This window comes from Plectropomus leopardus, chromosome 11 (genome assembly GCF_026936395.1).
Source record: "Plectropomus leopardus strain MGB_pleo_1.0 chromosome 11, ASM2693639v1, whole genome shotgun sequence".
NCBI lineage: Eukaryota > Metazoa > Chordata > Actinopteri > Perciformes > Serranidae > Plectropomus > Plectropomus leopardus.
The window spans coordinates 31,466,182-31,488,610 of NC_142186.1; the positions used below are offsets into that span (position 1 = coordinate 31,466,182).

General features: G+C 37.4%; 2 protein-coding genes across 2 annotated transcripts; one reads left to right on the forward strand and one right to left on the reverse strand.

The window, feature by feature from the left end:
• Nucleotides 1-302: 302 nt before the first annotated feature.
• Nucleotides 303-6,048, reverse strand: LOC121946032 (uncharacterized). The gene is made up of 5 exons (XM_042490436.2): nucleotides 5,826-6,048; nucleotides 5,361-5,462; nucleotides 4,707-4,856; nucleotides 3,390-4,025; nucleotides 303-2,938 (listed from the first exon to the last, which is right to left on the reverse strand). The coding sequence occupies exons 1-5, from the start codon at nucleotides 5,869-5,871 to the stop codon at nucleotides 2,025-2,027; spliced, it is 1,848 nt and encodes a 615-aa protein (XP_042346370.1). The 5' UTR covers nucleotides 5,872-6,048; the 3' UTR covers nucleotides 303-2,024.
• A 2,193-nt stretch (nucleotides 6,049-8,241) lies between these two features.
• Nucleotides 8,242-22,374, forward strand: tap1 (transporter 1, ATP-binding cassette, sub-family B (MDR/TAP)). Its single transcript, XM_042490372.2, has 13 exons — nucleotides 8,242-8,593; nucleotides 9,891-10,223; nucleotides 11,566-11,794; nucleotides 12,290-12,404; nucleotides 13,404-13,528; nucleotides 13,815-14,020; nucleotides 14,515-14,712; nucleotides 15,863-15,991; nucleotides 16,157-16,348; nucleotides 16,458-16,631; nucleotides 18,387-18,546; nucleotides 20,100-20,236; nucleotides 20,316-22,374. The coding sequence occupies exons 2-13, from the start codon at nucleotides 9,903-9,905 to the stop codon at nucleotides 20,544-20,546; spliced, it is 2,217 nt and encodes a 738-aa protein (XP_042346306.2). The 5' UTR covers nucleotides 8,242-8,593; nucleotides 9,891-9,902; the 3' UTR covers nucleotides 20,547-22,374.
• The last annotated feature ends 55 nt before the right edge of the window (nucleotides 22,375-22,429 follow it).

A 22,429-nucleotide genomic window follows, 5' to 3' on the forward strand; every position in this document is an offset into this window, starting at 1 on the left:
GTCTCAACTTGAAATCATAAAACACACAGTATGGGGTATGTAAACTGTTAGAGGAGCCGTTATTTCAATGTGTAAAAAGCTGCAGGGTGTGAGGGGACGGCGTGGTTTGAATTTGACCTTTACAAAGAATCTGTTTTGTCCAGCTGCAGAGTGAAAAAACACTTGACTGTGAGTGCTCTGCCTCTTTAAAGACTGCTTCTGTTACTTGTCATTATTTAACCCACAAAATAATATAGAACATTTTGGACTCAAATGTCTCTGTTAAGCACAACGTTAAATAAATAAGGACAAAAAAATTAAGCAGTTTGCAGTATTGTGAGTACTTTAACACAGTTGACTTTGAATTTTTACACTTATTGAAATTCCAAACAGCGGATTAACAGATAAATATGTTTTAGTATTATTTTTGTACACATATTTTGACACATTTTGTCTTAACCTTGAACTATTAACAATGTTTGACAAAACATAATAAAAAACCTGTACATTTTTAAGGAACAAAGTAGCATTCCCCAGTACAAAAACAAAATAAGTGTAGTGCTTAAATAATCACATTCATGTGAAACAACTGTCCAGCTGCATTAAGACTGGATTCCTTCAGTTCAGTTCAGTTCGGATAGTGTGAGCCTGGAGGATGCAACCATAGTGTATGTTAAAGGGGACCTATTATGATTTTCCATATTTTGCATCTTCTTATATATGGTATAACAGTGAATGATATTTATATTAAAAAGGGCCAAAGTTCAAATCCTCAAGTTCAAATCTCAGGCTTCGGAGAGTTCTAAATATTCTGTTTCCAAGTGTTTTTTCTACTCTGGCAACAGTCTGACATCATAGTGTGCTGGATTACTATATATGGTCATCTGCTGCAGGCAAACAAGTGTTAACATTTGTATCCTACATGCTAATGTCAGGAAACATGTAAACTTGGTTGCTGATGTTATAAATTTCTCCTTGATTTCTGATCGTTTTCCTGCTGAAACATGTCTGGCTGTGTTTAGAAGGTTTTATTGGTTATTTTTCACGGTACAAAGTGCTGCTATTCTCTGTTACATCAGGTTCACACTGGACAGAAAGGTGCCCCGATATGTTACCTGTGCCACAGACGCCCATCAGCAGTCGCCAGGCCGTTCACACCTGGAGCGCATTTCTAAGTGCAGGTAAGCAAGAAATTCTGCTCCTCTGCTCTGTCTGAGCCCTCTCTCTGTTTGCCTGATTTATTTATTTAAAAAGGGACAGTGTACACTAATGCACATATAAACAAATTACGTGCACCCAAGTTAACTAGGGAGCTAATTTTCATCGGTAGTCACTCGCCTGATGTTAAAAGGCATCTTAAAATAACTGTGTAGTGCGTGTCTGTCTGTGTGTCTGCTTGTCTGTCTCACTCTCTGTTTAGACACAGCTGACAAATATGTGGAAGAATGGGATGCATATTTTATCATCGATTTATCATTTATCTAACATAGCCTTTTCATTAAAAAAAATAGACCAGAGACAGAAACTATTGCTGCAGTTTTTGAACCGGCCACTGAGGCTGTGGCACGACACATTGCTCAACATGGACGGCAAAAATAACGGCAATGCTCTACAGAAAATCTGTGTTTTTAAGAGCGCTTCCACGTCCAGTGTGAACCTGATGTTACAGTCATTCCCCAGCAGTATTTTGCTAATGTACATGTAGCTTCACACCAGCTGTGATCAGACATGTTATCTTCATAGCTGGTATTGACCATTTTTACCTGATTTCGGATTTTTTGGGGGGAAGTCATTACAGATGTTTCAGCATAGACAGTATGAGGAAAATACTGTTGTTTTTTTAACTATTAAAGCATGAAATACAAGTATGAACCTTTAAATGAACATAATAGGTCCTCTTTAACAGGTTTTAATGGTAAGTGAGATCACTGAGTCATTTTGGCAAAGTCTTGGAATTCACCTTTCCACAATGTGTAAATGTGTTTTAAGTAATGGAGCAACAAACCGTGAACGCCATCCTTTAACTTTTTAGTCTTAATCGCTCTCTACTGGTTACACACTTTCTCTGGTTGTGGTCCTGGAGCTCCTCTTTCCAAGCAGTACTCCTCCCAAAGCTCATTAAATAAATTCCCAGTTGCACCGAAAGAACACCCTTGATCCCTTTTGGGGTCACACAATCCCAAATCCATCTTTTTAAATACAGCACAAAAAACCTGCCGAGAGAGCGGAGCCGTTTTCCTCTCTAAGCAGTGGTTGTAGTAATGCCTATACACCTCGGACATGTTTGAGAACACCGGCTCCAGGTACAGCTTGGAGACGGATGTCCCACAACAGTACGAGGGCAATTTGGGTAAACTCTCGAGGAACTCCTTCAGGACGACATGCTCTGAAGCTTTCCGGGACTTCCTCTGCGTTGGCTTCTTGGTGGTTTCCTCTGAATTGTCACGCTGGGATGCATTTTGTGCCCAGTTAAGCACTGACCACTCTCCAATCCCGAGTGTGGAGAGGAACATCTTTTTGCAAACTTGTTTCCTGTCACCGTCGGCTATTAAATGATACCGCATCGAAACCGACCTTCTCGACTGAGTCCACGGTGCTCGTGTTCTTTCCACCGGGTCGCAGTCGACTAACCCGGACACATAGATCTTCCTCTGAGCCCAGTTCATGCATTGCCAGAAGCTAGTGAAGAGCTCAGTCCTCGTTTCGTCACTGAAGTCAGCACAGAAGCGGTTTGATGCCCTTTTGCAAGCACTGGACGTGCATCTCAGTCCCATTGTCCTCTGACCTTTCGTTATGGTCGTGCCGTCTTTCTTTCGTTTGCTGATGTACGGTTTTCCCTCCATCCTGAGTTGCTTCTGTCGATTTTGCTTCCATGTTAGCGGCTTGGCAACTCTGGATTTCTTCCCGGCCGGCCCCTCTGGTTCTGGTGGCCGGTCTTTGTCTGCAGCATTCACTTGTTCTGCAAAAACAGGGAAACTTCATTAACATTTATGAGGCAAAAACTATGGAAAATAATTGTACTAAATAACGTTATTACATTAGTGAATAAAATATGACTTCATCTAACAGTTATTTCCATTCTCAATTAGTCTGTTGATTATGTTTTCCAAATTAATGAATAATAATATAGCCTATATAATATATATTAAAAAAGAAAACTCTCAGTAACAGTTTTCAACATTTGAAGGTATTATCTTGAAATAGTCTCATCAATTTACAATAATAAAAGAAAAGCACAAAATCCTTGGAGCTGGAAGGAGCTGGAACCAGCAAATGTTTGGCAATATTGCTTGATAAACAATTAATCGATTATCACATTTTGTGCCAGTTGACTAACTGATTTATAAAATAATTGTTTCAGCCCTTCAACTAACTTTAGTGAGTAGGTGAAAAATAGAAAAGACACTCACCCTGAGTAACGTCCACAGTGATACTGGCTGCAGAAGAAGCAGGGCTCTGTTGTGAGCACTGAGGGACAGTGACACTCTGCCTCTTTTCTAATTTGTTTTCATTTGATTCGTTCTTTTTTGCTTCTCCTCTCTGTGTCCAGTTGAGCACAGACCACTCTCCTATCCCCAGAGTGGACAGGAACATGTTTTTACACACTTGTTTCCTCTTGCCATCCACCATCAAGTGATAACGGAGTGAAACTGATCTCCTCGACTGTGACCCCACCGCCCGAGATCGTTCGACGGGGTCACGGTCAACATGTTCTGCCACATACAGCTTTCTCTGAGCCCAGTTCATGTGCTGCCAGAATTCATCAAACACTTTCTTCCTGGCCTCCTCGTTGATTTCATTACAAAGCCGGTTTGAAGCCTTTTTGCACGCGTTCGAGGTGCACCTCGGCCCCACTGCTCTCGGCTGTTTTGTCACAGCCTCCCCGTCTTTTTTGCGCTTGCTCACGTACGCTTTGCCCTCCATCCTCAGCTGTTTCTGCTTGTTTTGCTTCCACTTTGATGGATCTCCGACTCTGGCTTTTTTCCTGCCAGCTCCAGCCTTATCCAAATTAGCGTTTCCATTTTTGGCAGCTGTATTAAAGTGCACTGAAAAAGCAAACACAAAAACCCATCCGGATTAATTATTGTAAGCAGCTGCCTAAAATACATAAACTCAGTTCGCAATTAGATTTTTGGTTTATCAAACATGACATTGTGCAATAAGTAGTGTAAGTCCAAGCTCTGGTTAAGAACTGCGATAGTCTACAGTCATATAGGACGCCCGTCCTGCGTTTGATGAACTTGAGTATGTGGATCCACAGATCAAGAAACGATGGAGCTTTTTTCTCTTTTAAATGGTCCCTTTTTCTTTTCTGATTAACATTAGAATAAGTTGAAAAAAACACTCTGTGGAGAACATAAATGGATACATCCCATAAAAAAAAGCAAGACAACGTAAGAGAATATACATATATAATATATAATAAAGTAAAAATTCAGACAAATACCAGATGTCTGAACATACAGGGATTCATAATTAGATACATTAATATTCATTAATAACTGCATAAATGTTAATAATGTATAAGAAAGTAATTCTAGTCTACAGGATATAACCCCCCCACCCAAAATAACAACCAATTAAAATAAATTACCGGTAATAACAGTGCATCAGTAAACAGGGTCAAACCATCATTCTTTTCCATCTGCAGATTAGAGTATGCGTTTAAATTTTGGGTGCTGCAGGTGTTTCAGCTGCACACATCACTTTACCACACTGTTACTCACTGGTGTCAGCACCCAGAGGACCTGCAGTCTGTAGAGGAAACTGGGGAGTCATTTGTGGCTCTGCCATCATTACCGAGTGGGACCTTTTTCTGGACAGTCCATCTTTTTGCAAGTCAGATTTCCTATTTGCATCAGTGACGTGCAGATAGTCTGGAGGAAACAGCACACAAAAACATCTTATCAGTGGTGAGCAGAACTGAATTTATTGTACTGTCTTCAACCTTATAACTCTACTCTACTACAATTTGGAGGAAAATAGTGTACTTTTTACTCTGCTACATTTATTTGACTACATGAGTTACTTAGCAAATTTAGACGAAAACAAATTATAAATCACCTAATACATTATGTATGTGTGTATTATTGAGGATTAAGCTACTCAGCAATATCCTTTGATACCAGGGCAAATTAATGTTATTTCTTTTATGGGGAGAAGCAACCTAAAAAGACATGGCCCAAACATTTGCAAAAAATAGTGAAAAAGTTACACGAAAGACAATCAGTTTTCCAAAAAAATGAAGCAGAAAGAGAAAGACACCAAAGGGAAAGAATTGAGTTTGCAAAATACATTTTTCTTAAAAAGTGCAGGGGGACATAGAGGCTGCTTATGTCTGGGGCCCTGAATTTTGGTGCTACAGCCCTGCTCATACACACCTGGTGGGATGTGGTGCAGCCCAAAAGTGTCAGTAGGTCTGTGTAGAGGGGGGTCATTGGTGGGTTTGTGATGGAGACCGATATCCTCCATTGCTGCGATGGCTGAAACACAAAAAACAGGTTGCTGGACGTCTTTTGCACCGTGCAAAAACACTAACATGCTTTTTAAAAACGCACATTCAATCGTGGCGTTTTTCATTTGTCCATTCAGACCCTTAAAAACAATCTAAAACACAGTTCGTGTAGAATTTATCAATAGACAACAAAGCCATGTGTGTAAATCCAGATGTTTTTGACGTAAAAGTAGGCGTTGCAGGGCCTGACATTGATCGGAGAGGTAAGTCGAAACCGCTGTAATGCCTGTCATAGTGCATGTTTGTTTAACTTTATGTGTAGCTGATTCACAGCGAGCGAAACTACGACTAACAAGCTTTAAAAATAACACACAATTTCGGCTTTGCTTACATAGTGTTATACATTTGAAAACGTCTCGTAGACCCGTCGGTTCCATCCAGATCAGATCTCAGGTTTCCCCGCTGCCGCCGGTTCACTCCTTCATGGCTCCGACACTCAAACAGCACATCTGTCCGCGCGGTTTGCTCGAGTTTTATTTTCCTAAATATTTCAACTATCGGATCTGAGGAGCTTCCCACTGCCAGCTGCCATGTCCGAGCATGCGCACTGGATTTAAAGCTGGAAAATGGGAAGTTTATTTTCTCAGGGACTGTTCGTTATGTACGAGAGGTGGGGAGGTGGTGCAAAAAAAGGGTACGGCATGCCAAATATATATTTTAAACCTTTACAAGTCCTAACTAAGAAAAACAAACGATGGATTATTTTTCTTTGCATTTACTATTTCCTGACTAAAATCAATGTTTATTTATTTATTTGTGTATTCATTAATTTGTTCATTCATTTTTATTCATTTATTTTGAACACACCCCATCGTTTTTAAATTATAGAATTTTACCAGTTTAACAGTTGAGATGGCAGTTCATGGTAATGCCAAAACAGAAAGAAAAAAATAATAAATTAAAAATAATTTTAAGCTACAATGCTTGTAGTTAGTTTGTTAGTTTGCCAACATATATCAGCTTGTTACCACAGTTAAAAAAAAACAAACAAAAAAAACTCTTGAGTTAAAAAAAGTATTTTTCAAGACTCCTGCACAAGACAGGCAGCAACATACAGTAAGTTACAAATGGAAAAAATACAAAACAACAACAACAACAAAAACCCCACATAAAAAGAACACAAAATTAAGTTACTACAAGGAAGGACTAAAAAGTATTAGTATTAGTAGTATTACCAGTATTTGTATTATTTCCAAGTATTTATTCTAAATATTTACCATTACAATACATGGAAAACATCCCAGAAATTGTGAAAGAAAATCATATGTATAGATTTTGTTTTCATTAAATGTATATGTATATATGAATAATATTAAATATATGAAGAAGTTATGAACAACAGTGAATATTCATCCTTTTTTTATTTAATAAAAAATGTGAATTTATTATCTTAGCATCACTACCTTTACAGACAATTCACCTGTTTGCTTTAGCATCGTTTTAGATGGAAAAATAAGATAAAGATAAATTATTTAACTCTAGGCTTTAGCTCATGAGTACCAATAAATGTGTCTTTGAAAATAATGAATGGTCTTAAATTTTGTTTATTTAGTAGCAAATAGTCAATTTCAATTTCATTAGCTGAGCTTCACTACCTTTACCATACAAGGCCAAATCAACTGTTTGGTCAAGCATGTTTTCCAAAAATTATTTGGGCTGGTGCGTTCAAAGAGGCTACTTAAAATAGCGAGAACATATTTAGCTTTGCTCACCCCATCCTTCAAACATAAAAGCAAAGGAGAGGAAGGAAGCTATCAGGGAGTTTGAAGTTTCTGCTGTGGGTTCAATTCCCCCAGTTGTCTTAAAGTGGGCAATAACACTCAAAAATGTCAGGAAATAGTCCATGCCAAAAAAAAAAACCAACATTCCTGCATGGTGAAAAAAATACAAAGCAACACAATGAATGCATATTCTAAATATGAACTTTTAACGAAAAAAAGAAAGAAAGAAAACTGTAATCACCAAAATTTTGATTAGTAACAAGTTAAATTACATATTTTATTCACAGTAACTAATTACAATTACAATTTATCATTTTGTAATTGAATTGCATGTAACTTGTTACTTCCCGACACTTCATCTTCTTAATGTCATTATTATTATTTTAGTAGAAGTATTATTATTTTAGTAGTGTTAGAATTAGTAGTATTGTTGTTGTTTTGCATGGCAGTTATTTGTTTCTATTTATCTATTACTGAATTACAGAATTAACTGAAACTGTTTTTTGTACATAGTAATGTTTTACCAAAGGGAATGTGATTGGTAATCAGCAACACAAGTAACTGTAACTTAATTACATTTTTTCAATTACATTTATCATTTTGTAATTGAATTACATGTAACTTATTACTCCCTAACACAGATTATTATTATTATTATTATTATTATTATTATTATTATTATTATTATTATTATTATTATTTTATAATAAACTTTAACTTTAACTTTTGCACCAAGATTTTGATTAATAACTGTAATTTAATTACTTTTCCCCCCGGTAACTGTAACTGATTTCAATTTGATTTATTTTGTAATGTAATTAAATAGAGGTAGCTACGTGTGGTATTTTCCATGAACTGTATGAATGAAATATGAATAATGATTACACATTTCAACGATAATAATAATATTCCAGCTTTATAGCGTTCAGTTTTAGCAGTTCCACCTTCTCGCCGCATGGTGTCGCTGTTGGACTATTTTGAAATGATCCAGGCTGCTTCACAAACCAGGAAGATCATATTACCACACACTGTAACCACCACCATGCAACATACATTAGGGTTGTTTTTACTGAAGTTTATTTAAAGCAGGAGTTCAAATAAATACAGAACGGCTTAAATAACAGCATGCGCATATTCAGCGCCAGTCTTCGTCCGCCCTTGTGGCAGAAATGTAAGGGGCTTTCCGTTGTAAACGTATAAATACTGACTTTCGGTTTCAGTTTGTCAGTGGAGAGTTAGCTCAGTCGGCGTTTGAACGAGTCGCCGGTTTTGAGTTGTTGAATTGATAATTTTGGGAAGTTTGGCAGAGATATCGGTGTTAGTTTAGGTTGTCGGACGAATACTAAACAGCATCAAACGTTGTGCGTCGAAAGGACATGTAAGTTGGATTTAAACACCTATAATGATGCTACATTGGGCTAGCTAACCTTATGTACTTACTGTAGCCTAAAGTTTGACAGTAACACTGATGGTAGTTTTGTGTTTTTGCAAATTCGTTCGTGTTTATATGTGTGGCTTTGTCTTGTTTTGGGGTTTTTGTCAAACTTTGAAATAAATGAGCTGTGAGGGTGAAAATGAAAGTAATGCAGAACACCATCTGCTGCCAAATGAAAGTAAATCTTCACGTGAAAGGCATGCAAGTGCAAATAAGCCAAGTTTATATGGTTACAAAGAGCTAAATATGCCAAATATTAAACCACGTATTCTACATGAAATGGATAAATTTAATTATTATTATGCCAGCATGGGCTCACAAGACACCATTAAAATACAATAAGCCAGGACCAGAGTCCAACCGGCATATTTTCAGACATTATTAGAAAGAAAATGATAAATGGAGCATCATACATAATTAAATTATCACTGTGTAAGAATTTATGGATCAACCCTTACAGAGAAATTTACTGTGTTGCACTGAAAAATCAGAATAGAAATAAATTAAAACTTTGAAATCTGGAGCCACATCACCTTTTCCATCACTTGTAATAGTATTTCAGTATTTAAACCTTATAAAATCTTAGCAAATTGTTGCAATTTTTTCAAAAACATGGAGGAAAGAAGACAATTAGTAACTTAATAAGGAACGTTACACAAATTAGTAGATTTAGATTTAGAAAAACCCAGGGAGAACTATATTTATAATTATCATTATCAAATATTTAAGTGTATTTTGTAGAATTATTGAATTTTCAAGCACCTTATTTAACCTTATTTGTGTTCTTTTTTATTAAATCAGTTTTGAGGCAATTTTCTTGTGTTTTTACACATTTCTTGCAAATTTTTGGGTAATTTCTTATTATCCTCTTTTGTTGCTTCCATTGCCTTCTTCCTTTGTTTTTAGGAAATCAAGCCATGATTTCTATAAAAAACATGGGAAGAACACCTGATCAATGAAAGAAGAAATTACCCAAAAATTTGCAAGAAATCTGTAAAATGTACAAAAACATAACCCAAAATAATTTAAAAAATGTACAAAAAGTAAAAACAGAAGTTTAGAAAAAAAAACAACCAAGAAATTGCCTTAAAAAGTGCTTAAAAATCTTTTTTTTTTTTTTTTTTTTTTACATAATTTAAAAATAATCATGATAATTATAAGTGTTTTTTTCTCCCACCAATGAAACCTGACTACATTTTTTAGACTCAGCCATTAACCCTCTTTGTCACTTTTTTTGCAGAGAGTGTTCATTATGCAAAAAATGAGCTACTTCTCCCCGCTGCTCTTCATGTGCCTGGATGTGTGTGTGGTCCACGCCATCCGTTTGGCCCACTTCTCACCTCTCCTTTTCTCCCATCCGTTCATCACCCTTTGGGGAGGAGGGATAACGAGGGCTGGCCTCCTCGCCCTCCTCACCCTCACCTACCCTGGAAGCCTGCCGTGGATGAGGAGCTTCAAGGGGCTGCAGAGTTTGGGGGTCCTTTGCTTCCACTTCCCAGTGTACACCACTCTTCTCTGGGCACTGGGGCAGCCCACCGTGGAGGAGCTGTGGGGGTGGCACTCCTGGGAAAGGGTAAGTGTTTGTGTTTGGTTTCTTTTTTGCACTTATTTAAAACCATAAGTAGTTGCAGGATGGATCACATAGAAACAACAGCAGGCATTTTTCAGGCATGTTAGTGTGCTACTGGGGGTGACGGATCTAAAGCAGGGGCCCATGATGCATTGTGGCTCCTTGACCATAGTGTGTGTTCATGTGCTGACTCGTAGTCCAGCTGCTAGGTAGTTTTGTAACTAAATAGGTCCAAGATCTGGCAACACTTGTATAATTTAGAACAGCTTGATTGTAAGACAAATGCATTTGTTCAGTTAGTGCTATAGATGCCATTGTTGCAGTGCAACAAAGTACAGCTTTGAGGTACTTGTACTGCACCTGAGTATATCCATTTTGTGTTCATTTATACATTTAAGTTTCAGAGGGAAATATTTTACATTTTATTCCAGTACATTTAATTGTTAGCTACAGTTAAAATTTACTTTTCAGATTAAGAAATATACATTAACCATGATGATCTCTGTGCATTGTATTTTCATTGTAGAACAATAAAATACCCAACAATATGATATAGTTAAAGTCAGCTCCATATCCACCAGCTACATCATTAAAATCAGTAATAATAAGCAAATATTTTACAATATAACACTGACGGGCACTCTGCTGCATAACAAGTACTTTTACTTTTGTTATGAGGCTGTTAACACATGCATGCATTTAAGTAAAGTTTAGGGACAGGACAGAACTAAGAACTAGCTAACAGTAAGTTGCAAAATATAACAAAAATATCTAACAGTAAGGTACAAGTAGGTGCAAACCAATATATTTCATATATATATATATATATATATATATATATATATATATATATATATATATATTTATACATATAATGACACAAACAGGTTACCAGTATGAATGATAAATATAATATCGTTGCTTATAAATACATTTGGACAGTGCCAGTTCTCCATTTTGACGTCAGTTCTCTTACTTGATTAAATGATCTGATCACGTCTTACAGTCCTTCCAGTCATCCTGCTGCAACAACAGTTTAATTAGTTGTACAGAGAAGTTGAGTTACCTCACTTTATTGAAACATGTATAACATCTGCTGTAAGATTTTAACTTTCCCCGCAAGAATAAATTCTTTGTAGGGTTATTTTCCTGTATTTTTTTATGTAACGTAGCTGCTGAGTCTGGAACATGAGCAAAAAGTGAAACCAAAACCAAACCAGTACTTTACCATTGTTTCTCTTTTTACTTTGATCCTAACCTTTGCCAAAATGATCTGAAGCATTAAAACATATTTCATGATTTTTTTTCCTGGATTTGTATATTAAAACTGTCGTTTGTTTTGCAGGTGTTACAGGGTTACGCTGTGACTGTCGTGTCGTGGCTGTACTGGAGTCGATATATGTCATCTCTTCTGATGTCCCTGGGTCGATACATCTCATCTCTGCTGACAAGGACGCCCTCTGAGGAGACCAAAGACGACACCCGTGCCGCTCTGAATAGGCTGATGGGATACATGCTGCCCTATTCCTGGCGCTTTGTTTCTGTGTTGTGTCTCGTGGTTCTCTCTTCTTGTGGTGAGTGAGAAAACATCTTAGTTTACAGTATATGTGTTTAATTTTGGTTGTGATGTTCTGATGCAACTGCGATGCTTGGTGTTACATTCTGCAGTTCTTACTGTGCTGTTTTCACCCTCATTCAGAAAGTGGATGGTGTTAAATAAAAGTATTTTGATAAGAATTTAGTACAGCTTATTTTAAGCTTGTTTGCCTTAACAGTGGAATAAGACATTTTACATGCAGAGCTATGAAGACATTCTGATCTTACAAGTTTGTAGAGAACTATGAAGCTAAAAAAACGTCAGGTAACCTTATTCAGTGAATGCCAACAACATTAAAATCATGTAAATAAAGAAACAGGAATGTGAAAGCCTAAATTGCTTCAGTTATAGGTCATCAACAGCCAATAATATCTCTAATTTTCTCACACCACTGACTTAGGTCAGTCAAACAGCAGTTACGTTGACAATTTTGTCTCCCCAATGATAAAAATTGTGATGATGTGAATTTCAGGTGAGATGGCGATTCCTCAGTACACTGGTCGAGTGGCTGACTGGATTATAAATGAAGAAGCACCTGATGCATTCACGGATGCCATCAGAATCATGACACTGATGACTTTTGCCAGGTAATGCAGCCTATAGTAGTCACCATTATTCGCAGTTAAACATTATTAATTCTAGTTTGTATAATATCTCAAAATGTTTGACTCGGATTTTAGGTGATTTTCAAAAATATTCTTCACAGAATCAGGTTACTCTTTATTTGGATAGTCCACCTAAAGAGAGTTAAGATTGTATCTGTGACATTGTAACTGTGACATTTGTCTGTAGATGTTTATGTGTAGAGTAGATGTGACAATTTAATGCATATTATGAGAATAATCTAGTAAATTTGAACTATTCACTCAACCAATTGTCTCTGTTGATCAGGGGTTCCCATCTGGTCCAGCCACAGGGTCCAGATTTCTCTTAAGTCATTAGTTCAGGGTCCACACCTAAGAAAGCACAAACACTTGGGCTCAGAATACAATGGAAAAAAAACCAAACCCCTGCAAGAATGAAGTGCAATTAGTTAAAACTTAGTAAATAGATAGGACTGCGACCAAAAAATTGCATATTATTGCTTCAGTACCAGCGTCACTGCAAAGGCACTGCATGTTAAGAGTTTAAATAATACCAACAAAAGGGCAATAACATAGTTGGTGTACTAGTAACAACACGATGGTGTGATAAATTAGGCCCTGATCAAAGTCTGTAGATATGTACTTTAAAGTAAAGTGTGTTTTTACAAACTTGACACATTCACGTGTCATGTGTGGTCTACTTACAATGAACCTGCAAAACCAATTTTTGTGAACCACTGCTATAGATTACCTGTTAAACATCTACAGAATAAACCAAAACACTTAAATTGTTGAGTCTCAGCTAATAAACTGTTTAAATGTTACAGATCTTTAGGCAAACTTTTCGAAATATCACCCAACTTTGGGTTTGGAGAAGGGATGTAATTGTTTCTTATAAATATTTACACTCAAATGAAACTGTTCAGTTAAATAATAACTTACTGCGTGAAGAGATATTTTGGTTACTTTACACTGTAATGTGTCCTTTGTCGTATGTTTCAGCGCTGTGCTCGAGTTTGTGTGTGACCTCATGTACAACGTCACCATGAGTCGCATTCACACTGCAGTGCAGGGATCCGTCTTCCAGGCTGTGCTGAAACAGGAGATTGCTTTCTTTAAGGCCACAGGTAAGTCATGTGTGTACTGTACATATGTATGACTCAACAGAAAGTCATGTTTAAAAGAAAAAGTACTGTGAACGGTAGGTTGTCATGCATAAATTATAAACACATTTTTCTTTGCACTTATGCTACAGGTTATTATTTTTTATCAAGGCCAAGCTCAGTTTCCTGGTTGTTATGATTTGACAGAATCTGTGTGGGCTGATAAAAATCCACTCTATGCAGGATTTTAACTAAATGTACTTTCACTGTAATTCTTTCGACAAGGCTAATGCACAACACTTCTCCTCAGGTGAACTGGTGTCCCGCGTTACCACGGATACCAACGAAATGAGCGAGGCACTGAGTGAGAAACTGAGTCTCTTGATGTGGTACACGGCACGTTTTGGCTTCCTCATGGTCTTCATGGTGAGCCAGTCGTGGAAAATGTCCCTGCTCACCTGCATGGGACTGCCCATCATCTGGGTCATACCCGAGCTCACTGGACACTTCCACCAGGTAAAGAGGAGCTCCTCAAACTGATGGATATGGATAAAAAGACTGTGGAGCCCACAGAGAATTATTGTAGCAGTTTGTAGTTGTTGCTGTTGTTTTGGTTTTTAATGGCCACAACTTAACAGTTTCACGCTGATTCAGTCTTAATGCCCTCATCAGTGTTGTTTGTAGTCACAGCAGGCAGGTGTTTTTTTGCACAGAGCTGTGGTGAATGATCTGTATACCTACACAGCAGATAGACAAAGTGAACTAGCTGGTGAACGTAGTAGAGCATTTAACAGCTAAAGACAGACATTTATTCTCCTGCTGAGTTTTCCAGACTACAAGGAGAGAGAACTTGGTCTGCTCGATGAATGCTAATGTTGCTCCATTTCAATAGATCTATTTTATAAGGTGATAATATCTCCATAGGCAGGTTTCCATTACAGATGATCATGTTTGTAAAATATCAAATTGTCACAAAGTCATTCTGTTTTTTTTTTATCCATGTTTTTTAGTCTATAGCTGTAATGGTCCAGGATTCACTTGCTAAGGCCAACCAGGTGGCCACAGAGACTTTCTCCTGCATGAAGACAGTGAGGAGTTTTGCCAATGAGGACGGTGAGACAGAGAGGTACAGACAGAAGCTGGAGGACACTTACGCCCTTAATAAAAAGGAAGCAGCAGCCTACGCCGCCACGACCTGGGCTAACAGCGTGAGTCGAGTACTGATCTGGGTGATAAAGTGCGCAGTGATTTCTTAACTCATGTTTTTGAATGAATATTAGACAGTGGGAGTCAACAGAGAAAAAAATAGCGAACTATGCACGTAGTGTCTGCAGTATCTCCTTGAGGTTTCTCACATTGTAAAGCATGAAGATGTGTTAAGCGCTCTGGATGCACCAAATGTGAATTTCTGGGCCAACACTGATGTCTAAAATAACTTGGCCGATAACAATGTTACATACATCACTAGTACTCAAACCTTCAAAATCAAAGTAAAATTGGTTTACCTTCTTATGAAAACATGGGAAAATAGGCAATTAGCTATTTAGCAAGAAATGTTCCATAAACTGCGAGAAATTTGTAGATTTAGAAAATCATCAAGAAGCCAGGGAAAAATGTCATAATTATATGTTTATAATTATTTTACAGAATTGTTATTTTTAAGCACCCTTTGACCTGTATCATTTTTTTATATATATATTTTTTAAATTTGATTTCTTTTTTCAGGTAATTTTTTTTTATTGTACTTTACAAATTTATTTTAGCTAATTTTTGGTTTCCTTCTTTCTTCCTAAGTCTCTCATTGCCTTTTACGTGTGTTTTTAAAAGACATCAAGTAGATTTGCTCAGGACTCTCTAATGTCTGTTTCATACTGCAGTGAAACCACCAATAACTTTCTTCACAGTTGAAATAAATCACAATAACTAGCATTTTTGCTTTAACTTCTCCCCCCCACAACCTGCTGGGTCTCAATGTCAGTCATTTCGACTGATGTTACAATAACTGGCATCACAACCCAAGAGACTCATCTGGAAATTACACATTGTTGTGTCGTGGAGTAACTGGAGTAAAATGACTAATTACAGATTACAGAGGCGCCTATCAAGTTAGGCAGTACAGATATAGGATACATGATAATATTGGCACATAGGGTAGTACAGATGAAGGATGCATGACAAAAGTCAATATTCAGTTCATGACAATATTCAATGAATGAATATCACGTACACTGAAAAGCACTGTATCCCATGTCTCCTGGTATCTGCTGGTGGGCCACCAAAGAAGAGACTCAACAAAGAGAGAATATTATTTTTAACTCAGTTCCTGTAATGTGTAAACCATTGTTTATGTTCTCTCAGATGACCACCTTGGCCCTGAAGGTGTGTATTCTGTACTACGGAGGGACTCTTGTGACCAGGGGACATGTCAGCAGTGGAGACCTGGTGTCATTCGTCCTCTATGAGCTGCAGTTTGCCTCGGCTGTCGAGGTAAGCCACAGGCCAAGATAAATAGAATGATCTTGACGACAGTATTATGTCCTCAAACTCTTATTCCCCGTTGCAGAATAAAAACTGGCTGATAGTTCTGTTAAAAAAAAGGATATATAATTAATGCAAATGGCAAAGTGCCTAATTTTACCGCCTCTCTTCCAGGCTGTCATGCATTATTACCCAGCGGTGAGGAAGGCAATTGGCGCCTCTGAGAAGATCTTTGAGTATTTGGATCGCAAACCTAAAGTACCCCCAGAGGGCACTTTGGCCCCAGAAAATCTTGAGGGACGCATTCAATTCAAGAAAGTTACATTTTCCTACTCTGGCAGTTCAGACGAAAAACTTGTGCTCAAGGTATGGTTGTGTGTCTGTTTATCTCATGTGCAGTCATTACATTTGCAGTTAAATCATTTTTGTCAAATGTGATTCTTTACTAATTCACCCTAATTTCTCATTCTACCAGGGCTTGTCTTTGGAGATAAAGCCAGGCCAAGTCACTGCCCTCGTGGGACTTAACAGATCCGGGAAGTCCACCTGTGTCAAGCTGCTGGAGAGATTTTACCAACCCCAAGAAGGAGAGATTCTGCTGGATGGGAAACCCTTGCAAAGTTACAAAGACCAGTACTTACATGGCAAGGTGCGCTGTCGCAAGACATTTTTTCTATTATGTATCTGAGTCTTTTAGTATGCGCAATAATAAGATGCTTAAAGGTACAGTATTTCATACAGGAGATGTCAGTTGGCACGCTCAGAGTTTGGAGAAGCAGGCTGGAGTACTGACACTGAAGCTAAACAATGTATTGCTGCGGAGGGGTGCAGCAACAAAACAAGCTTAAGCCATCTAAAAAAAATCACCGTCAGTTTAAGTGTGCGGTATATTGAGAATATAGACAGCAAAGCGGTTTTATTGCTTTCTTCAAAGCCAGACTCCATTGAGAAAAACTGTAATTTAACATAACTAAACACAAGCTTCTGGTCTACTGCTGCCTCGATCAGGTACTTTGTTTGTGTTATTGTATGACTTTGGTGTTTAAAAAGGTAATTCTGGATTCAACAAAGTCACACTATAAATACAAACTAACTAACTGATCGAGACAGAAGTAGATCAGCAGCTCCCGTGTTCAGTGAGCTAAAATGACTACTTTTCTCAATGGAGTGTGGTGGCTTTGATGAAAAGCATAGATGGGGAACTCAAGCCTTTAATGGCTTCCCCTTTGGAAAGGGTGGTCTGTGGCAAGATAAAAAATATTCTTGATAAAGTGTACACTTGAAGTGTTGGTGTTTTTCTTTGTTTAGGTGGCAAAAATACGTTTTCTTGCTAAGCCCCCTCCAAACTGGTGGGGGCGTGGGGGCATGCCGACTGACAGCTACTATATGTAATACATTAACTATGGATAAGAGCCTCAAACAACCCCACTTTAAATGATCTGAACTGTCCCTTAAAAGGTCCCATGATGAGTTTTATCCACTAGTTTCTAAGAGTGGGTTGCCATTTTGTTTGTATTGTGTACAAAAATGTGCTAGCACACAGGCAGGGATATGTGTTTTATAATACTGAATGTTAACATAACTTAGATTTTTTTTCTTTAAAATAAGAAAACCACAGGGCACATTTAAAGTTGCATTAAGTTATTTTTGGCCACTAGGAAGCAGAATGGCTTAGAAAGTCACAGAAAAGGTCCACTTATGCTGCTAAGCTGCTGTCCTAAAACAATTAAATGTGAAGTTTTACCATCCACAGTTGATCACATTAATGCTAGAAAATGGGCCTTTTATATCTTAGAGCGAGATCTATTTTTCACCATGAAAAACAGCATATTTCAATTTTAATTTCCTTTATCCCTATTAAAAACAGCAACAGTAAAGACTGCATGGAGCTTTTTAGCCTTTTTGGACTTTCCTGTGGGATGCTGAGATTTGTTTTTTTTTTAAACTCAAGACGCTTAATGACTGTACTCTTTATTTGGACATACACAAGAAAAAAAACATAATAAACCACAGCTTGCGTGGGTGAGGTACTGAAACCCTAAAGGCTTTTAAGTCATCGTACCATAAAAATTGACTAGAATTCAAGATGACAAAAGTGAATTCTGCAGCTCAGACCATAAAATGAAATGAAAATGAAATTAAAGTAGCCCGGAGCTGTACAATGATGATGATAAAAGGAAGGTGAATCAGAGTTCACTGAAACTTGGATTCCTCCAAATGTCTCTTTAGCTTTAATTCTTTTGCTCCTGTTTTATCTTCATCACAGAAATGTTGTAAGGATGCTTTAAGAGCACTTTTCGCCCAGCTTTTGATTTAGTTGTTGCCTTTAATTTGAAACCACTTTCAGTCATCTGTGACAGTTACTCAGCCGCTGATGTTTCCTCTGCTTCCTTTGTGTTTATAGATTGCTGTGGTGAGCCAAGATTGCGTGCTGTTTGCTCGCTCTGTGCGGGAGAACATCAAGTACGGCTACGAGGACGCCTCTGATGAGGAGATGTACAGGGCTGCCAAGATGGCGAGTGCCCACGAGTTCATCATGGAGCTGTCAAGTGGATACGAGACAGGTTTGTCCCAAAAACTCAACATCTATTACAGTCTAATGTGGAATTCATCAGCAGGGGTTCTTATATTAACCTAGAATCAAAACAAAAATGAAATTCTTTCATATTTTAACAATAATTTAATGAATGTTATCAACTGTACATTAATTATTAGTGGGGAAACTGTTTTTTTTTTAATTAATTCTTTCAGGCTGTCTGATCAGGGTACTGGCAAGTCTGGAAAAGCATAGAATTAAGTTTCTAAAAGTTGTAAATATTTTGTCTTTTCTGCAATGTACTATGTCCCGATCCAAGGCCCACACATTGATATTGGAGCTGATCAAAGGCATTTTTTGAACTGATCAGAATCAGCTGTGTTGAGCTCTTAAAACCTTATCTGATCCTTTGTTTTATTTCAGCTGTCACACAAGTGTTATTGCTTGCGAGGGTTTCATGCACAACAATGCAATGAGGGCAACTGTTGTTAACGCTCATCTCTCCTTCACTCCACAAGCGGCCCACCGTGAAACACCAAACGCCATCAACGACAGCAAAATGCTGTATGTTTAAGTTAATTACCTAAGTAATGAGCATGCATTTCAGCTCAGTGAGCTGAGAAGAGACAGACAGCGGTGGAGAGCCGTATAAACCTCATCACCACGCTACTGCCAGTATAACAAAAGCTGATATAAGTAATTTATTAATGTAATCCACACAAAAGTTATACAGGTAGGCTGCACAGAAGCAACAGATATTGGAGAACTTTGTTAAAGGGAGACAGAAATTCCCTCGAGACAGAAACAAGGCCAAAAATATTAAAAAGAGGGTTTGTTATTTATACTTTATTTCTTTAAAAAAATTGAGGAACAGCTTCGGTGCAGACTATTTTTCACTAAATGCACACAATGCAAAAAAATGTGAATTATAGCCTGTCAGGAGATGTTACCCTCTTATAAAGTGGTTTGGATGGTTGCAACTGTAGATTGACCATATATGGAGCTGTTCTTTCTGTTTTTGGGGTTTTAGTTGGGACTATCACATCTGTTGTAAGCCCTGTCAGTACTGTTTGCTATAGTTTGTCATCATCTCAGCGTGGGCAAGTTTTTGCAAAAAAAATTAAAGGAACAAAATCATTTTCAGCATTTTAATCCATCCATTATTATATCCACTTATTGTAGTGCAGGTTGCTTTAATTTAATGTATTATATTGCAAGGTATTGTTGTTAGATACTGCTGGGAAGTGTTGAAAAAATTGGATTCAAAAGTAAACAACTTCAGGTCATATTGTTCCTACTGGTTTTTTATCATACTTTCATACTTTGGCTGGTATGATTATGAAACAAATATTATTAAATTGCATTCTGTGTGGGATAAAAATAGTCTTAAACTGTCTTAAGTTTAACTTTGTGAACCCTGCAGAAATCCTGCTGACTGTGGTGAAAGGGCCAATGGATTTAATTTAAAGCTTTTGTAACCAAAAGCACTTTGGCCTTGTGCTCCCTCCTAATGCAAAAACAACTCAGTGCTCCCCATGAATGTACATAAACACAATAACATTATGTCTGTTTGTTGGACAGATGCCGGGGAGAAGGGAGGCCAGGTGTCCGGAGGCCAGAAGCAGCGCATTGCCATTGCCAGAGCTTTAATCAGACGTCCCAAAATCCTGATTCTGGACAATGCCACCAGTGACTTGGACACAGAGAATGCATATCAGGTAGGAAATTCTTCTTTATTTGCTTTCTATTTACTCCTGTTTTCCACATGTAACACCAGTTCACAACTGTATTCAACAGGTCCACCAAGCTCTGTTGAGCCAAACCAACGACTGCACCGTGCTGCTGATTTCCAACAACATGAGTGTCGTAGAAAAGGCCAATAATATAATCGTCCTCAACGACGGGACGGTAGAGGAGGAGGGCGGTCATGATGAGCTGTTGAAGAAGGGTGGTCTTTATGCTGAACTGGTGAGGAAGCAGAATATGGGCTTTCACCGTGGAGAAGAGGAGAGGAATGATACACACTGATGTGTGCAGGCGGGGGCAGAGAAGCTGTCCAGTGAAAGTAAGGTAGCTTGTTAAAAGTCCAGACAGGATGGGTTAAAACTCCAACAACTATGAATAACAACTTTAAAGACAACTGTTTAAAGATGCACCGATTTATATTATACCGGTGGTATCAGCTGATATTCGTCTGGATTGTCAACGCCTAAATAAGATGACATTCACCGATTACAGTAGCCGATGTGTTACTGTTGTGTTTCATCAGTTTTGCGCAGGCTGAAACACAGGGTGTCCTGTCCTGGTGGCCTGAAAGGACAAAATACATTCACTATCGATCGGGTATCAGTTTTTTTCCCCACAATAATGCCACATTGTAAACAACTGCATTGAGTAACATTATGATTTCCTCAGCCTCTGTTTAGTGATAATGAGTATTCGGTGTAGGTAAATTATAATATTATCATGATTTGTTAAAATGTTATCTCATAAAAAAATTGTTTTTGGTAAGAAACTTGTAAGAATACAGTTGTTTGAAGGATAAATTTGCATTTTAAAAGATTTAAGAGAGGGAATTATGATGTGTTATATATAGTAAAAAGGCTTTTGAAGCAGTTTTTGAAAATGTTTTTTTTTTTTTATTTGAAAGAAGGCTAACATTAAAGGTTTCATACATTTCTGTGAATTAAGTTTAGCTTATTTAAAAGCTAAGTTACATATAAAAAATACATATCAAAATAAAATAAACAAACCCATCAGTGCTGGTATCAGCTGTTGACCAAATTTTTTTTGAACATCTGCATCAGCTGAGATGTCACAAGAGTTGCAGGGGTTTTTGCCCATGAAGAATATTTCCTTTCTCCATACACCTTAGAAAAAGGTGAAGTTGTACTTGAAATGCTTTCTCTTGAGTTGCAGACTCTGTGGAAGTACTCTTCTACTAGCAGCTCCTAAAATAGGCATCTGAACCCCGTCTGCTCCGGAAAGCTTGGTCCTGCTTGGACTGATCGATAAAATCCTCTTTCATATAACTATTTATTGAAATATCAGTGTATATGATGATATAGTACCTTTTCTGGAAAATGACCACATTTGACAAATAAATGTATTTCATCACATTGATTTAAATCATCATCTAAAACCAAACCCTGATTATTGATTTGCAAAATTAAACCTTAGATACAGTATGAAAGGGATCGCTTCCATTGTATACATTATATGGCAATGATATGAAAAATGTCGATTTTCCCATGGTATTAATTGTCATGTAATTGTCATTAATTATCATGTTGTCCAACTCTTTTTCCACTTGAAAAGCTTCCACATGCCAAAGGGTACGAACAGGAATCATGAAGAGAGTTTCTGATGATAGATTATAGGTATTTTGTATTGCAATACGTAAGATTGAGGGTTTGTTAATGTTTTGCTTGTATATATTTTTCACACGTCTTTGGTTTTATTTTTACGTGCTTTTCCTTGTATTGATAATTCTTTATTTGCGAACTTTTTTGAACTTTTAGCACTGTTTCTCAAACTTTTTTGACAATAAAGTTGACTTTTGGTGTTATAATAGCAAAGCTGGGTGTTTTGGATACCCTGCGAAATTAGTACAATTTATTTAAAAAAGTGATATCTTATTGCAAGTAGTTTTTCCCTTTTATTGTATTTTTTATATTTAAAGGTGTTTGTTTTGTTTTTTATCCCTGTCTTGAAACAATCTATTTGGGGCTCTTTACATGTGGTTGATTTTGCTTGCACCTTAAATAGGCACTTCACTAACTGTACACATTAAAGTCTGTTTATTTGTCATGAGGAGTACCAACTACTCAGCCAATAAAAACCAGCACAAAATGTCGTCTGTGGCTCTGGAGGGAGTTTTTCAGATTTGAGAATGCTAATCTCAGCTTGGT